The sequence below is a fragment of the Patiria miniata genome, unplaced genomic scaffold, assembly GCF_015706575.1.
Source record: "Patiria miniata isolate m_02_andy unplaced genomic scaffold, ASM1570657v1 HiC_scaffold_24, whole genome shotgun sequence".
NCBI lineage: Eukaryota > Metazoa > Echinodermata > Asteroidea > Valvatida > Asterinidae > Patiria > Patiria miniata.
Genome location: NW_024037063.1, coordinates 20,142,519 through 20,161,668, shown reverse-complemented (window position 1 = coordinate 20,161,668; position 19,150 = coordinate 20,142,519). Strand labels below are relative to the sequence as shown.

Here is a 19,150-nt window from a genome sequence, read left to right as displayed (position 1 = left end):
AGACACCCCTATGTTCCGACACCCCTATGTTCCGACACCCTTATGTTCCGACACCCTTAGGTTCCGTCTGCTCAACCTATGTTCCAACAAAACTATCTTCTGAGTTCCGACACACCTATGTTCCGACACCCTTATGTTCCGACACTCTTATGTTCCGACACTCTTATGTTCCGGAAGCCTTATGTTCCGACACCCTTATGTTCTGTCTGCTCAACCTATCTTGAGACACCCCTATGTTCCGACACCCCTATGTTACGACAACCCGTACATAAGATTGTGCTAGCCCGTTTAGAATGGTGCGTTGGGGCCAGAGGTCAGAAAATACATTTGTAGGGGTGTCAGAACTTAGGGGTGTCAGAACATAGGTTGAGCAGTCGGAACATACGGATGTCGGAACATAGGTGTCGTGTGTAACCAAATTACTAAGCGACGTTTTAGGGCTCACTACATGTACATGTAGCTCTCACAAACTGGACAAAGATCTAGAAAACTTGCCCCTGGCTCGGCGGCTAGCAAAAGTTTGGTTTTCTGTTGGCTTAGAATTAAACAACTTTTAGCAGGACGACACGATGACACACACAAAAGGAAAAAAAGCCGCAAAGACAGAACAGAAAGTGAAGAGTGGGATTTCTCATGTCTGCCTGTTTGGAGATAACATTCCTTAATACCCAACACATGCTCTGCTGATCAGGGTTCAACGGCAAGAGGGACCTGGGACACTTGTAGGCCAATTGGCACAGCCAAGGCGTCCGATAATTGATCTGCTTTTCCCCGGGGAGGGGTGAAGGGGGTACTTTCTGCTGAAAGTTCCCCCGATTTGTATTTTTCAACATTAACTGGCAATTTTGAACGTGGGAAAGTTGGATATATTCACGGAGATAAGCTGGAAGCTGGCTATTTCCTGGAAGGGATAAGTCGGGGTTTGCGCTGAGGTCATATTAGACACGAATAAATGTGTTTGTAGTTTTGGATTTTTTTTTAAGGGGGCGGGGGGGGGGGGGGGGGGGGGGGGGAAGAACAGTTCTACAATTTTGTTACCTTATTGGCTGTATTAAATCCAATAAGTAAAATCTAGTAAAATAAGTTATTGGCTGTACTAAATCCGATTAAAGTTTAGCAGTTAATAGCGGTGACAGTGAAGGTTAGGAGGAGGTTATGTTTTCATCGGCGTTGGTTGGTTTGTTGGTTGGTTTGTCTGTTTTAAACAAATTTAGGGGAAGTCCTTGATACAATGTACAAGTACAAATTGATTAAGATTTTGGAAGTGATCCGGATCTGGGTCTGGCTGCAGGATTTGTTTTAAGGTTTTCACCATTGGCAGATAAGGCCAGATTCCACAAGTTTGCTTTTAACTCCCCATTTACCCCTTGACGCTGGGATTATCATGCCTCACTTTACTGGCTTACACGCATGACTGCACAGCGGCATTTGTCCAGTAACAGCTGCACAGCCCACAGGCCACATACATGTAACACAGTGTATTACAACTGAAACAACGTACAGGACGGATAAGCGGAAAGCGGCCATTTTTCGATAAATTCAGAATATGAGCAATCCTGATGACATTTTAAATGTGCAATAAAATATGGAAGTCCAGTGGATACATATGCAAGTATTTCTGTTGGGTGTGCTGACAATATGGGGACGAATTGTTCAGCCTTGGTGGAGGTTTGAGCTCTCTAAGTGCTTTCTAGTTTTTTATTTCTGTATTGAACTGGAAAACACGAGTAACATTCAGCTACTGAGTAAGATGGACTAGTCCAAAATAAACTCTCAAAATCTCTGTAAGTAGCTGACTAGCAGCTGTAATCCGCAACAGAAGCTCTTGAATCTTAGGAAGCAAATTTGCCAAGAGGAGACATGAATGCGTAACTCCACACTGCCAACAACATACAACGACAAAGTGTCTGGAAATGACTACCCTGCAACGAGTCATCGTTGACAAGAAAAACCTTCTTTCCTTTTGAGACAGGGATTTAGTAGACCAATCAGGACAGCAATCTCCTAAATCGGAGAAGACTGGCTTTCGAACCGGGTTCGCAGAGATAAGAGGGTAGACTTGGAAACACTTGCAACTCAATGTAATTGTCTTTGAGTAAGTTGGGTCCAGGGAAGATTTGGCAATGAAACAATCAGAGACAACGGAGAGGTGTTTTTGGTCCGGTGCTAAGTCTCCTGATTCCTCAATAGGAAAAAATCAATTATCACCTTAAAATCATTCTCAGAAGATGAAAGAACATTCGTCCCACCCCAGCTTGTTTCAAAATCTATTATTGGCTCGTAGATTACTATTATTTGAGAGGACTAGAAAGAATTGACGGCGTGTCTAAACACGCAGGATAAGCAAATAACAACATTAGATTCTGTGATCAGAGGAAACTTACGATGAGCCATGCCGTCCGAGCGATAGAGCAGATACTAAGCCGGCACTTGCCCGAGCTGTCACACTTTAACAAGAGGGGACCCTAACACTTGTGCGCCGCCGTTACAACTTGTTAAACGCTTGTTTCCTAATGTCTTACAGCACTGGTGACAAAGTTTGGCACAGCCTGTGCGTGTAAATTGACTCGGGAAATACCTGCTAATCAACAGGGAGAGCTCTAAGCCAGGGCTAGAGGTGTGAAGTAGATGTCCGACTTTAGGACTAAGGGATTTTGGGTGAGAGTAAGATAACTGAGAAAAAAACGTAATTTCACCTGTACATTGTACAAGAAGAGTTGGCAGTGACTGGATATATGCTTTGGCTGGTCAACTTTTAGAGTTAGGTTTTATTTCGCAGAGATTTTCAGCACGGGACTTTGCTGAGCATAGAAATTATTTGCAATAGAGCAGGACTGCAATAGAGCAAAAGCAGAGCTCAAAGCAAAATAAAAGAAAGAAAAAATCATGTAATATACATTGATTTTGACATGTTTTCAGTTGATATTTTCAAAAAAATTAAGAGTAATTTTGCTTGGTTATTTTGTGGTTAGACTTTGGGAGATTATGGACTACAGATGAACAGTATTTGTTGGTTGCACATCTGGATACAGCTGCTGGTTATGCTGTGTTCTTGGGAAAGGTATTTTACACCAATCAGCTGGTGTTTCTTTGTCATGAATTGACTGAGAATATTTCTATGTCCCTAGATAGAATGCCACTCCATTGCAAGTTACTCCCCAGCCAATACTAGTAACTGTTTATAATCATGGGTGGAGAAAGGCAAGTTGGGGTGAAGTGGCTTGCCCATGGACACAATGCCCGGCCAGCAGCTGGATTCGAACCCCTGACCCTCTGATCATGAGTTAGACCCTAACCACGAGCCACTTCCTTCCATGAGAGTACAGTAGGTTAGAACTAGGATCTAATCGGAAATGAAATGAAGACCTGCGATGGTGGGCATGCTGTTCAGAGGTACATGTACAAAAATATCTTAAATTTACTGTGAAGGATAGCAAGAGAGACGTTGGTAAAACGAATATACTGTATATTAGGTTTCAAATATTGACGCCTAGTATTTACACAATGTGGTGTATTCTGCGATTCATGTTCACTATTTTTTATCAAAGTACAGGAAAAAAATCATCAAATTTATCAAAAAAAATAACAAAAATTTAGTGAAAAATGAACAACATTTTAAAGTTATCAGCATGATTCAGCCATAATGTAAGTTTAACAAATATCATTTGCCAGTTAAGCTTTTAGTGTGTCGTCCAATTTATGGCATATATTTATTTTTGGCAATTGACGTAAGGTAATACAAATAATGAAAATAACACACAAAAAATGCACAGAAAGAATCTATGCAACCAACAAAATACTACAACTATTTTTTAAAAATACCTCGAATAGCACCAATTGGAAGTCCAAAAACATTTCAGGGGGCAAGGGTCACGAGGTCGCACCCTCTTCAGGGGTCAATGAAGGAGACCAGGATGTAGCGTGTTCCTTTGGTGGTTCGGAGCCCCTCATGGTAGTGGGTTAGTCGCCCAGGGTGCATTAGTAGGTGGCCTTTTTCCAAACCCACAACGCTGCAATTGTACCGGATGAAACGGGCTCCACCGCCCTTAAAAAAGGAAAAAGAAAAAGAAATTGTAATTTTTTTCGGTATTTTTTTTGGGATGATTCACATCCTACCAACCTGGGATTTTTTTTTTCAAATTTAACATTTTTTGTTACAGCGCGTCCCAAAATACCCGCAACTTTTTTTGTGCGAGGCTCTAGCGTCGGCGCGGAAACACCTACCGCCATTATTTTTATACCGTTTTAAAGCTTGGAATCTGAACTTTATCACTGGCGAGTTTTGGTTTGATATTTAAAAGAGTTTGAAAATTATTCGCGTTCAAATAAAGGCATGTCGAAAACAAACTCAACCGATTTAAAGGAAACTCGATTATGCGGTACATCAGATGCAAACTCGAGTCACACATTGAGCGCGCTTTTTGAATAGGTACTTGCATGTGAATTTCCAAATTGAACTTAAAACGAAGAACAGTATTGTGAATTCGTTTAAGGTATCCACTTGGATCAAAAAGAATAGGAAACACAGAAAGTAAAAGGCAACGAGATAATCACATCATGAACATGATGAACCATTTCCACATTAGAAAAAATGTGCATGATTGATTTTCCTTGAAATCGGTTGAGTTTGTTTTTGACATGCCTTTATTTGAACACCAATAATTTCAAAACCCTTTTGCAAATCAAACCAATACTTACCAGGGCTAAAGTAAAGGTTCCAAGCTTTAAAATGATATAAAATAATGGCGGTACATGTAAACTGGAGCCTCGCAAAAAAAATGTTGCGGGTATTTTGGGACGCGCTGTACATGTAGAGGGTGCCTCTAAAAAAAAAGTAGCAGTCAAACATTTTTTTTCTGGGGAAACTATAAAAAAAGAAAAATACCACGAGATGAAAAAGTGTGTTTTTTACCCTTGACAGGATTTTCGTTCTGTGTGATTTGGACCTTTTGTTTAAAAGTTACGACAAAGTTTGTAAAGACCGTCAAAATCTGTTTGGGCCACTTTCTTCGCCTTCTTGGTATGTGAATGCCTTTCATTAGATACCAAGTGGTCCAACTTGGAATTCAAGTCCTTTCATTTAATTAGCTGTATCTCTGGACTGGAATGTCCAAATGAGATGGGATAAAGACCATTGTGTAGAGTATTTACTACACCTTCAGACTCTATAGATAATGTTAGCAAAAAGAGAGGGCTAGTATTTTTAAATATTTTTATGGATTGACTGCTACATTTTTTATTTAAGACACCCTGTATCTTCAGCAGTGTAGTTGTCGAGTCATAAGTCCAGTCACAAGTCCAGTCATAAGGAAATCACAAGTCCAGTCCTAACTAACAGGGGATGAACAAAGGAAGGCTGATGTCCTGCTGTTCATTTGAATAGCTTGTTTGACATGGGAAAAGTAAAATATCCTATAAACAGAAACATTTGTGTGTGTATATGTAGGTTTTAATAGGTACTTCGGAGTAACTTAGTAAAGTCTGTTACTTAGAGGACGAGTTCAAGATTTACTTGGGAAAGTCTTACAAATGATCAGTGCGCCCTCAATTGACGTATTTTTGAGTCAGGTTTCAAAATGCATACATAATTATATCGTACAAATTCGTACGATCGACATTTAAAAGGTATTTTGGCGGATTTTTCATCATCAACGTTACGTTTTGCGCAATAGCCTTTTTGGAGCGTTTTCATAGAGATACATGTAATGTTTAATATTTAACTATTCAAAGTCTGACAGAAACAAATCTGCAAAAACAAAAACAAAACAAAACAAATCATTTTTTTCACGTGCCAACCGTGACTTCAGAGGACAGTGAAATCGGGGCATACATGTAAATCCATGGAGTTTCATGATATAACTAAGCCTCTCCATAAACCCTTGCGTTTTGTGTTTCCGTACACACCTTAGGCCTTTTACAAAAAAACGTGACACACAGACATCAGACATACATCAGACAGACATCAGACAGACAACAGACAGACAACAGACAGACAACAGACAGACAACAGACAGACAACAGACAGACAACAGACAGACATCAGACAGACAACAGACAGACAACAGACAGACATCAGACAGACAACAGACAGACAACAGACAGACAACAGACAGACATCAGACAGACAACAGACAGACATCAGACAGACATCAGACAGACATCAGACGGACAACAGACATACATCAGACAGACATCAGACAGACATCAGACAGACAACAGACAGACATCAGACAGACATCAGACAGACAACAGACAGACAACAGACAGACATCAGACAGACAACAGACAGACATCAGACAGACAACAGACAGACATCAGACAGACATCAGACAGACATGAGACAGACATCAGACAGACAACAGACAGACATCAGACAGACAACAGACAGACATCAGACAGAGTAGGATCTTTTGGGAACACAGGTGTTAAATAAAATTGACGCCTCTAGTTCTTCGAAGGACCACGCCTTGTTTAGAGGTTGTCATTCCACATGATTGGGTATCCACAATAATGTTGTGCAAATCGACCCGAAACCGACCCGACCCCGACCGTTGGGTCGGTTAAATCAACATTTCAGTCGGGTCGGTTCGGTTTTGGTTTGCATTTGCGATTTTCGGGTAGGGCTGGTTCGGTTAAGCCATCTTGGAAAAATCAGAAATAAACCTAAACAGTTCGGAAATGCACACGATGCACAATTTATTGCAGAGTCACTTTGCCCGGTATGACCATCTGTGGTTTGCAGACTATCACAGACGGTCTATAACATAATTGGCTCACCAGTAGGTCACGTTGTGAGTCTTCACTGTATCGTACATGTATGATATGCTTCACTCTCTGAGAGACGACGATATTCAATTGATGTGGGTAAGTTCAGGCACAAAAAGCGGACTCAGTTGCCCAAGCCAGATTTCAGGTTTTTCTCAGGTCGGGTCAATTTCAGGTCAGTTTGGGTCGGTTTCCTTGAATTTTTGTCAGGTCGAGTTGTGTCGGTTTTAGGGAGTTCAGATCGGTTTCGGTTCAGATTCGGTTTTTATCTGTAATGTTTCGGGTCAGTTTGGCCTGGTCAACTCGATCCGATGCACAACATTATTCCACAGCCTTCTCTCAAAGTTGTACTCTTCATCATACAAATCTAGGGGGAAAAACTGCATTGTGTAGGTCAAGCAAACAGTAACAACAAAATAAACCTTGAACAAGATATAAAGTCAAAGAAAAAAAAATCCAACTATTTAAACAAACCCTCATTGCCCCTTAACCTTCCCTCCCCCTTGTCACTCTGTGACTCATCCGATCGTCACGACTCCTACTTTCAACTCCCTGATCTTTGTATAACCCCTCTGGATGACAAGTTGACAACACACAAAACCTCGCCAGCTGTCAACCCCTAGGAATGACCGACTGAATTCCCCGAGGGACGTAACAAGCCACAGACGAGCTCTCTCAGGGGAAATTGGGAGGGAAAAAATGGTGACTCGTAGCGCTTACACAATCTCTATGCCTGTCTAAAACAATTTTGCAAGCTGGGTTTTGAGTAGCGAATAAAACAAACCCAGGAATGACGTGTTGACAAACACAAATGCCCCGCTCAGCCCATTTTAAATGATCTGGGGGACCTCATGACCAACCAACGTACCAAGTTAAAGTTCATATGCCAAGTAATTCTGGAGTTATTCTGCTGAAATCAATTCTATTTTCTTTTTAATACCAGAGTCTCATATAGCGCACGTATCGACCAGCAATTAGGTACTCAAGGCGCTGGAAATTATGTCTATTATTAAAGACAGGTAAATGAAGTTTGTGAGAAATATGAGACCAATTATGTAGCACCTTATAAGGGTTTACAAGGTGCTGCGGTGCATATTGCAGCCACTGCCAGAAACACCGGGGCAAACCCCTTCTCTTAGCGTTACTGGGTTCTTTAACATGCATTACACAACACACAGGACCGACGGCTTTACGTCCCATCCTAAGGACGAAGCAATAATGGTAAAGTGCCTTGCTCAAGAGCACAAGCACCGTGTTCCCACGGTCAGGATTCGAACCCATGTACTACGGCACACGAGTCGAACACGGTAACCATTGGACCACAGCACTCCACTGTATTTTACCATACTGTCCTTGACTAATGATCTATGGGGTCCAAAACCTGTAGGCTTCTGGGGGACTGCCAAGACCGATGAACATACCAAGTTTGAAGTTGAAATGCCAAGTAATTCTAGAGTTATTCTGCTGAAACCATTTCTATTGTTTGTACCATAATATCCTCGACCACTGACCTAAGAAGTCCAAAAACAAGGGACTGCCAAGACAGACGAACATACCAAGTTTGAAGTTGCTATGCCAAGTAATTCTAGAGATATTCTGCACCAGCAGGGCATAAAAAAATTGACTTGCTGAAGTTGTGGTTAACGTCCATCAACGATTACTGGCCGAACTTAACATTGCTGGTCTATATCAGCTTTATAACTTGTACGATCGGCACAGAAATTACAGGAAGTGTAGGGTCAGCAGAAGTACCAAGACTAATTTGACATTTTCATATTTAATAAGAAACCCAAATGTTTGTTCAAATTGGCATCCTGTAATTTCCCCTAAAATAGCACCTGTGGTTGACAGCTAAGGGGTCAAGACGTTGAGCAGAATGACCTAGCTCTTATACAGGCAGTGATGTACAGGGTGAGTAAAAAAAAAGAAACCCAAATGTTGGGACTATTGTTTTAATGAAGTTCTGCATGTAGCACTTTCAAAATCTAGGACATGAAAGCCCAATTCAAAAGCTTTCTTTTAGTACAGGAATCCTTCAAATCACTCATGTACTTTTCAAGTTACAGAAGTTTAAACACAACCACCGTTTATAAGTTCTGTCCACGGATCACAAAGACGGTGTGCGTTCCTTCAGCAAAACAAAAACAATTCACACACATCCCTATATGATTTGTTTTTGTTTTGCTGAAAGAACACTGAACTTTTTGGTGATCCGTGGACGGAACCTTAAAATGGTGGTTGTGTTTAAAATTCTGTAACTTGAAAAGTACATGAGTGATTTGAATGATTCTTGTACTAAAAGAAAGTTTATGAATTGGGCTTTCATATCCTAGATTTTAAAAGTGCTACATACAGAACTTCACTAAAACAATGGTCCCAACATTTGGGTTTCGTTTTTTTTTACTCACCCTGTACATCACTGCCTGTATAAGAGCTAGGTCATTCTGGTCAACGTCTTGACCCCTAAGCTGTCAACCACAGGTGCTATTTTAGGGGAAATTACAGGATGCCAATTTGAACAAACATTTGGGTTTCTTATTAAATATGAAAATGTCAAATTAGTGTTAGTACTTCTGCTGACCCTACACTTCCCGTAGTGTCTCTCCCGATCATACGTTAAGTTCAGCCAGTTTTCGTTGATGGACGTTAACCACAACTTCAGCATGTCAATTTTTTATGCCCTGCTGGCGCAGAAGTACTTGGCATTTCAACTTCAAACTTGGTATGTTCGTCGTTCTTGGCAATCCCTAGAGGCCTGTTGTTGCCCCCTTCAATGCCGCAAGCATTGTGCTAGCTATTCTTCAGATAATCTGTCACGGCATAGTTGCTTCGTACAATAGCTGGCTCAATGCTGTCGCCTTTGAAGCGGTCCTCCGTGCATGCGCGATAATAGCATTCAATGCCATTGCAGCTGTGTGCCTGACGTCCCGCAATGCGAAGATGTTTCTGTTTTAAAAAGTGCACACCGAAACAAAATCAGCTTTACATGGCATGAACTGCACTCTAGAGCTACACAGCTTGACAACCCCACCTAGAATTTCCCGCACTGGATCCAAAAGATCTTGATTAAGATGTGGGTTGGCGGTTGCCAAATGTTACCGGAATATTTTGACAGCCTCTCACAAATCTCAGCTGTTATGAGAAACGACACCGAAGAGAAAAAGTTCAAAGTACAATTGGCCAGGGAGGATGATTCAGCTCTTTGTGTTTCCCAGGAGTTAGCGTCGTGGTGGCTTGGGAGCAGAAGTCCTTGAACTTTCTAGACGTAACGTCATCTTTTTCTTTCTTCTAAGCTTGCGTTTTGGGACAGATGCGGAAATCTTATTACGGGAACCGCTGGGGGAATAATGATGAAAGTTATCTTTTGTTGGAGTTGAAGGAGAAGAAGACAATGCCGGACAGTTAAAAAGTGGTGCCTAGATTTTTCGGGAAACTTTTTGGTTTACATGGCAAGCTAAAAAATGTCAATTAGTCTGCAGGTTTGAATGAGAGTACTTTTAGACAGGGATGGGTGGCCTAAGCACGAGAATTAATGAAGGTTGCATTGTATATGTACAGTAAACTCCCGCTAAGTCGAATCTCAAGGGAATGGATAAACACTTTGAGGTATCAAGTGTTCGACTTAAACAATTTTCCGATTTTTTTTTCATTATGTCATCTACACACGTGTACGTGTACACGTGTACATGAATGGCTTCTACCATTACTAACAATGCAATGGGCATGTGATTTGGCACTCTTTCCTTCTTTTTAAAAAACTCTAATAATTTTTGGTCACCAAGCATCACTTTTTTTCAGATTTCATATTGTTCTTACCTAAAACATGACAATAAACCACGTAAACTGCGTGTAGCAAAACTTTATTTCGTGTTGTTTGCTTAAATCAATATCAACGCACCATGCTTTGGGGTTTTCCGATGTGTGGCGCGGTCACATGGCGGTCCTATTTAATTGATAGAGGGCGCACCACTTGCAACTGGGCAAGCGGTAGTAATCTTGCGTGCATTGAAAAATGCAGTCACATGGCCACCACGAAGAGCTATTGTTTGGACTGCGGGCCACATATAGGCCAGTGGTAGCGATCAAGCTAACTCGAAAGCCAGGATTTGTCAGCAGTTACGGGCTAGATGTCTGATCACAATGCTACATGTAAGCTGCATCAACACGTCAAAGACCAAGTCAGTTGGGCAGTAATGAGTCATGAACAAAGTTTTGAGATGTACGCTTCTTTGTGACTGTTCTGGCAGTGTTTTCTATGGACTGGCGGAATAAAAAGTTTGAGGTAAACGGAGGTACCGATGGGTATTCATACATAAAATCCTATTCTCTACATGGGAATGGGGAAAACCTCCGTGATACACAGAGTTTCGAGCTATTCGACTTTGAATTAACGAGTAGTTACTGTGTGTGCCCTCATGTATACATCCTGAGGACTCAGAAGGCCCATGACATGAATGTTTACTTTGGAACATATTTTGTGCAAATTTCTATTCCTCTTAAATGTATGAAAACCATTTGACATCCCTGTTTGGTTTAAAGGAAATGTACATCATTGGCTTTTGCTGTAATTTTCAGAAATGAACTACCGGGTACCAGTATTTGAGGGGTTAGTATAATACATCAAATATTGTTACAATTAAGGTTTGAAGTTTTGTGTTCGAAAATGCTGGAAAAACCAAGAAAAACGAAAGTGTTCAAGTAGTCTGGTTCCCTGACTCCACTAAAGATAAAATGGATCAATTTATAGATGCCGGAAAATTGTAAGGTAAGGGAACCAGTCTAGCTGGCCTGTACCCGTTCATGAACATGTAACCAATAGCAAACAAAATTTGGACTGAAAAATGGTAAATTTGGAGCACCGTTGGAAATTTATACAAAAATACCATTTTCTTGAAAATGACTTCACACCAGGTGCCATAATTTTACATGATGCTTTAGACTGTCATTTACCAACATCCTAGTAAGGTATTTCGTAAAAACTTAGGTTTATTTTTCGATGTTCCCAAATGTTGTATATTCCCTTATTCCCTTTAATCTTAGTGGAAAGTGCACTTCTTTAAACATTACAAAAAATTCCATGATTTTCCCGACAACTGAGGGCGCTATTACTGTGATGTCATTTCAGGAAGACACTGTTCAGTTTAGAGGTTTTCTGTTCAATTTGTGAACCCAAACTTTGCTCACTGACCTACTGCCATGTACTGAAAAGAATCACCAAAGAAAAGAACAATTTACAACAGCAAAATATCCAAATTTCTGGCAAATTTTGGTGCTGAAATAGTGGTAACATTGAGATTTCTGCACTAGCAAAAAAACACCAGCTGATGCTGGTACCCACTTACATATGAAGTGTTTTCCAAAGGGTAATCTATCCTTTTTGAAGAAAAAAAATCGAACCATTTGCATGTTTATCAAAGTTTCAAGAATAAAAACGGTATACATGTAACAGCTGCTTCTAAACTTAATTATTGTCTCTTGAAGTTGTGTTTAAGGATATAAAACCCGTTGACACTGACTTTGGTCAGCCAGGAGAAAGCAGGATTCTATGTTGGTAGAGCACTGGAACGGTAATCCGGAGGTCGCAGTTCAAATCCCGCTCCATTCAATTTCTTTGTTCAACTTTTCAAAAATTGTTATAATTCACCTAATCAGTTTACCTTTGTGGTTCATATGAAAATAACTTAATAGTGGTTATCGCATTTTGGTCTTAAACCCTTCATGTGTACATGTACTCCTGGGAGGAGAGAGGCAAGTGAGGGTAAAGTGGCTTGCCTCAGGACACAACATATGGCAAGCAGCTGGATTCGAACCCCTGACCCTCTGATCATGAGTCAGGAACCCTATAACCACTAGACCATACTCCCCCTGCTTGCTCCCCTGGGTAGAGAGAGGCAAGTGAGGGGGAAGTGGCTTGCCCAAGGACATAACATACGACCAACAGCTTGATTCGAACCCCTGACCCTCTGATCACGAGTCAGGAACCCTAACCACTAGGCCACACTCCCCCTGCTTGCTCCCCTGAGTAGAGAGAGGCAAGTGGGGGTAAAGTGGCTTGCCCATGGACATACCGGTAGCACATGGCCAGCAACTGGATTTGAACCCCTGACCCTCTGATCATGAGTCAGGATCCCTATAACCACTAGGCCATACTGCCACTGCTTGCTCCCCTGGATAGAGAGAGGCAGGTGAGGGTAAAGTGACTTGCCCATGGACATAACACATGGCCAGGAACTGGATTCGATCCCCTGACCCTCTGATTATGAGTCACGAAGCCTAACCATTAGGCCACACTCCCTGTTTAGAACCCCGCTCCAGTAAATGTATTTGCTCGACCTAAAAATCATTGAAAAAGCTTTGTTTGATGACAAGTCAGAAAAGACACAGCTGTTGTCGTAAAAGTGTTCAGATTAATTTGACTAAATCTGACCTTGTTGGACAGGAATGCCACGTTGACTTACATGTAACGGAGTGTCATTTATCAAAACCCCTGGAGTTCGAGAGATAACCTACATGAGAGTTCCAAAATTATTACAGACTCCGACAGATGTAGATACACCGCTGATAACGACGCTCTGGCAATTAACGAATCACGTTTTAAGGATCCTAAAAGCGTCTGATGACACACTCCCCTGTTGCGGCTTAACGGAATCGAAACAACATCAGTTCCTATCTCTGAGTGAGCCTTCAAGGAGATGTGTAAGCTTCTAGGATCTAAGGGTTTCCTGTGATAGGATGACTTAGGGTCCCCTTTTACCCAAAACCACAAAAAAAACCTCAACATTTAGCAGTTGTTCAGAAAAGATTTTCGGCTTTAAAGGAAGAGTAGGTCATTTGCAGCTATCCAAAAAGTAAGTTATGATATTATTGTTGAAAATCTTTCTTGGTTTAAAGATAATAATGGCACTAAACTCCCTGTGAAATTGCTCCTTCTGGCATGCTGTCATGTTGAAGAAAACAATATAAGAAGGTCATTTCCAAAAATGCATCAAGTGAAGCATTTTTGAAAATTTTTGAAAATTTGGAAGACCTTTTTCGGGGGATAGTTGGTCAGCTTTTGCATGGGGACCAAAGCTGAGACCAGTTGGAACAATCTAAGCACCGACACCTGCAAGAGGAGCCAATCAAAACTGTCCACTCATCCTGACTGGCAGACTTTCTATGCAACAAGCCTGCCGATTGGTATCACAAAACAGGAGATGTGTAATCAACTTAAAAAGTTGATGGAACAGTATGGGGGGTGAGTGTTAGGGGTGGCTGACACTATCTCAAGGGTGCAGTGTCCTTACCCCTTTCTCACCCCTCTGGGGGCTACACCCGTGTAACCAATTACCATGTTGAGGTGCCCAATGCAAACATAGTCAGTTAGTGGGGGGGGGGGGGGGGGGTGGAGGATGTGTGCCTTGAAGCTAAATTCCTGAGAAAGTCTGCCATAGGCAGTACAACAGATGGGTCAAATTACTGTTCCGATTCTCGCCGGTTTTAAAAAATCCATCAAGCTGCATTTACCCTGTCCTTCCAATACTGCACGCTTCCTGTTAAACTGTTTTTCCCATTTCAAGCGTTGCAGTGCGTCATCTCACTGCAGGTCCCAATTTCACGGCGCTGCTAAGCACAAAAAGTTGCTTAGCACAAAAAAACCTGGCTTAAAAAAGCAGGTTACCAGCCAAAACTCCATGTGATTTTCATGCTAAGCAAACAACAGCTGAATACTAATCATGAGCAATATACATCACATGGAGTTTTGGCTGGTAACCTGCTTTTATAAGCCAGACTTTTTGTGATAAGCAAATGTTTGTGCTTAGCAGCGCCGTGAAATTGGCCCCAGGTCATGGGCATCCAGTCTCCCCTATTATTTTACTTATTTATTAACCCTAACCTTCCCAAACCCTCAAATATAACCTTCGCAAAATGGAGGATTTTGCAGGATTGAGGCTTTGTGACATAACAGTGTGGCTGATTTTGGAGGATGCACTGTGTCAAGGTCATGGGCTCAGTGCACAAATACCCCTTCAACGGCCAGCAAAGGAGAGTGGGGGAGACCTAGACTGGTTCCCGGTCCATCCACTGCGTATTTCGAATGATCGAAAGTTATTGGGGGCGGGGATTAGTCTGGGAGACCATTGCAAGTTAAATTCTAACGTATTCGCACGCTGACAACGCCTGACGCTCACGCGGAGACGCGGTGGCTTATAGCTTTGGCTCATTCAGGAAGTCATGCGTACTCCGCGCGCTACCAGTACAATACAGTACGCGAATGCTGTGTGTCCTGTCCAAGGAGCTCTCAAAAAGTGGTAAAAACGCGCCCTCTTTTGTTGGCACATTGGGCCCATAGGCCAGACCTTGTATTCTTTATGCTTAGCTGTGCATACATTGTAAATTTAACCAGAACCTATTTTAATCAGAATTAATTTCCTTAGCTGAAATTCAAACTTAATATCCCTTACATAAAATAAATCAATTTGCGATGGATCAACACTTTGGAAATACATAATTTTTGAGTAAAATCCATTTATTTTGTGATAATATTGTGGAGACTTATTCACCTATAGAACAATCTTTTGTTCCCTATTATGCACATGTCTCCACAGGGTACCGTGTACCAGATCAGAGCATCTACCAGTAGTTCATGTCATTCACAGCAAGTAAGGCGAGGTATTGATATGACATTCAAAACCCATGGGTTACGAGGGGAGGGGGAGGCGGGGAAAAGACAGGAAGGGGCGAAATATGAACACACCCATTCAATCATTTTATTCCTCAGAGAACCCTTATTTTCGTGAGAACGCAAATGAAAAACAAGCAGTGCGCCAGATTTTCATGCCCCGAAACAAACTTTGATAGGTGTTAGTGTATTGAAAAACCAGGTGGTTATATGGCTACATCCCTTCGTAATCTGTCTCATATTCAGAGCTCTAGCGATAGTGGTCTTAATGAGACAGGGAGTCCCCATCAATAAAAAAATTAACTCCCTGAAGACCGCCAACAAAAAGTCAACTGCGATATGCCAAAACTTGGCCGGTAACCGATACAACTTGCAGACGCTGCAGATCCTCATGATAAGCAAAGTACAACTGACTACCAGCTGGGAGAAATATTGTTAGGCCAGAGAGAAAATAAAACTAGTTTCTCCTGACTGACCCAATTTGCAATGGCCATGGGAGCTAGAATTGTTATTTGATCTGTCAAAGACCTCTAACTGATATTATATGCTATAAGATCGTTGCATTCTCAGTGAGCAGTGTTTTTATCTGCAGCGCACATTGTCAATGGTTCATGATTATTCAGCTAGTTCGATGTTTATTCATAAGAAAATATCAATGACGTTACGACATTGCTATTACTCAGTCATGCATGTACATTAAAGCATTTCAAAGGACGGCTTTCGTTGAGCTGCCAGAGTGACCTAGTGGATAGTGGAATGAACTATGGATCGCAAGATCTGTGGTTCGAGCCCATGTCCATTTTCATCAAATGTTTTTGTTGGTTGGGATAAGTTTAATTGAAGGGAAACACTACGAGAACCCAAGTGTCTTCCATCCACACAGCGTGATAAATATTCATATTAAGGTGCGTCATGTAATTGGTTAAAATACGACGTTTGCTGCAAAAACAATACATGTACGCCCCTCATGCTCTTCAAAAAACATTGTTTTATTCCTATTAATAAATTTTCAACTTTAATGTTTAATTCCAATCAAAAACTTGTTTTATCCTTCCTTAATTTTGGACTTTGCAACCCTGTTAACAAAAGGTTTTGGTTTTGGTATATTATTGATAATGATTGCGAGGCGGGGACCAGCCTACCCCACGAGAACTAAATAATTGTTAAGCAGCCAATAAATTGAAATTATACAGTAATAACTAAATAACTAAACGTCCATGTCTCATTCAAAGTGAATAACTCGTGTCTTGCTAGAAAAATCACCATTTAGAAAAGGAATCTTTTTTTTTTTTCGGGATGAAACTTGAAAAATAGCATGAGGAACACAATTTGTGAAGAAAAGACGACCACAAACGGCTTACCTCGTAATCCAATCCGTGAGTGTTGAGGGCGACGTTGATAGTATAGGTGGAGGAGTCGTGGTGGGGTCGCAACGCCGGCTGTTCGTCCGGTCGGTAACGCACGACAAAGTTCATGATGGCATGAGCCTGAAAATTCAAAATTAAAGAATTATAAAATGACACTAAGGCTTTCTAAATTATTCAGTTACTCCATTAAAGCTACAGTCCATCATTTGTAATTTGTGCATTTTGTTCGTTTGAAGCAACAAAAGAGTTCAAACTCTAATGAAGGATACTGAGCAACTAACCTGATGAAGTTTCAGCTAAGCTTCAGCTGTACATTCCAAGAAAAACAGCATTCTAAGATCTCAATTTCAAATCAAAAGTTACTGAATCATGTTTTGAATTGCAGCTTTACGCGACGTCGCGCACTGATCCGACGAATTACAACAGCCGCACGCGCGTGTGCGTCGTTCCAATACTTGTGCGCGCTGCACTGAATAACAAAACGAACTACTAATTTAAATTTTCCTACGGTGCTTCTTAAGAATCACCGTTGGAAATGCCTTCTTTCGTTGATTACTTCAAAATGACAGCTTCCCAGAAAGAATAATTTCACAGGGAGTTTAGTTCCCTTACTATCTTTCAACCAAGTTTGTTTTTCAACAATAATTACGCCAGTTACTTTTCGGATGGCTGCAAATGATGGACTCTACCTTTAAAAAGGGCCCATGTAATGTAATTTATTTAATGCAGTCCTTGAAAATGCACCTTTGTGTCCCATTTAAAATTATTTTCAATATTCATTTTGCCATGTTTAAGGGCGTTTTAGTGCCCTCTTGAATTGCTAATGCTGATGCAATTTTGCATATTCATGAGCAAAAGTGTGATGTTGTTTCAGGCAGAAAACTCCATGTTACAGCTATTTCAGAACAACAATTTGCCACAATTGTTGACATTTTTCAGTACCTGACATTAGGCCAATGAGCAAAGTTTTCTCTCAAAAAGCTATCAATGAGCAAATACTGGGTTCACAATTTGAACAGAAAACCCCCTCAACTGAATAGTGTCTTCCTGAAATGACATCACTGCAACAGCGCCCTCATCTGCCCAGAAAAGCATGGACATTTTGTTAAGGTTTAAAGAAGTGCACTTTTCAATAAGATTAACCAAAAATGGGATGTCCAGTTGTTCACGTCATGGGCTCTTTAGACCCTCCCTCTCTGGCTGTCAAATTCAACGAATGATTGATGAAACAATTATAATGAAACAAAAAATTGAGAAACCGAGCCATTAACACCGATCAACTTGCTTATGTTGTTGAAGCAGATGGCCAATTTTAAAGAAGGTCAAATTACAATTCAATCCTCTTTTTCAGGTCGTTTAATCCACCAGTCAAGGAAGTACACCATTAGAGAATCTGAAACAAATGCCACTTTTGGCAGAGCGCCAGAAGATTTCGCAATAATCGCACCTGATGGAGACTGCTACCTTCATCAAAATCTGATTTCCTCGCACCCGTGTGAGTTAAATTACCAAGGGTTTTAATACACTTCCTTCGATCACAGGTTTGATATGTCTTTCGCACGTGAGTCATCTATTTTTTTGTTCCGGCGAGATCCTTAGTGGTTTAACAAGGGTTTTGTCGGCCAAGGTTGAACATGAGGAGGTGGTGACGACCAGTTACCTTGGTGTCAGGGCCAAGGTCTTAGACTTAACACTGAAAGTGTGGCCTAGCAGGTTTTTGGCTCATGAACAGAGGAGCAGGGGTTCAAATTCAGCTGCTGGCCACATGTTGTGTCCTTGGGCAAGCCACTTCACCCCAATTGCCTCTCTCCACCCAGGAGTATTAATGGCCGGGGAGTGATCGTCGATGGACTACCATGCCAGGGCCAAGGTCTTTGACTTAACACTACAAGTGTGACCTAGCGGGTTTTTGGCTCATGATCAGAGGAGCAGGAGTTTGAATTCAGCCGCTGGCCACATGTTGTGTCCTTGGGCAAGCCACTTCACCCCAATTGCCTCTCTCCACCCAGGAGTATTAACCCTAACCCACCTCACTCCTCCAAAATCCTCCTGGCGGTTTTGGAGGATTCTAGAGGATTGAGGATGAATGGTGATTGAATCAAATGAGGATTCTGGAGGATTGAGGATGAATGGTGATTGAAGCACATGAGGATTTTGGAGGATTGAGGATGAATGGTGATTGAAGCACAAGAGGATTTTGGAGGATTGAGGATGAATGCATTTTGAGGCAGGACTGTCTGATGATTTTGAAGGATTTAGCGTTGGTTATCCTTCATTTAAACACGAGTGCAAAGTTTTGGGATGAGGAGGATTTTGGAGGATTGAGGATGAATGCATTTTGAGGCAGGACTGTCTG

At 41.4% G+C, this 19,150-nt stretch overlaps 1 protein-coding gene across 1 annotated transcript in view; it reads right to left on the bottom strand.

The window, feature by feature from the left end:
* Positions 1-3,589: 3,589 nt before the first annotated feature.
* Positions 3,590-19,150, bottom strand: part of LOC119732168 (procollagen-lysine,2-oxoglutarate 5-dioxygenase 1-like) — a 41,777-nt gene continuing 26,216 nt past the window's right edge. Inside the window, exons 18-19 of the mRNA XM_038205582.1 lie at positions 16,789-16,914; positions 3,590-4,045 (exon numbers count right to left, since the gene is read on the bottom strand). Of these exons, the coding sequence (XP_038061510.1) occupies positions 3,890-4,045; positions 16,789-16,914 (282 nt within the window). The 3' untranslated portion in view covers positions 3,590-3,889. The remainder of the gene's footprint in view (positions 4,046-16,788; positions 16,915-19,150) is intronic.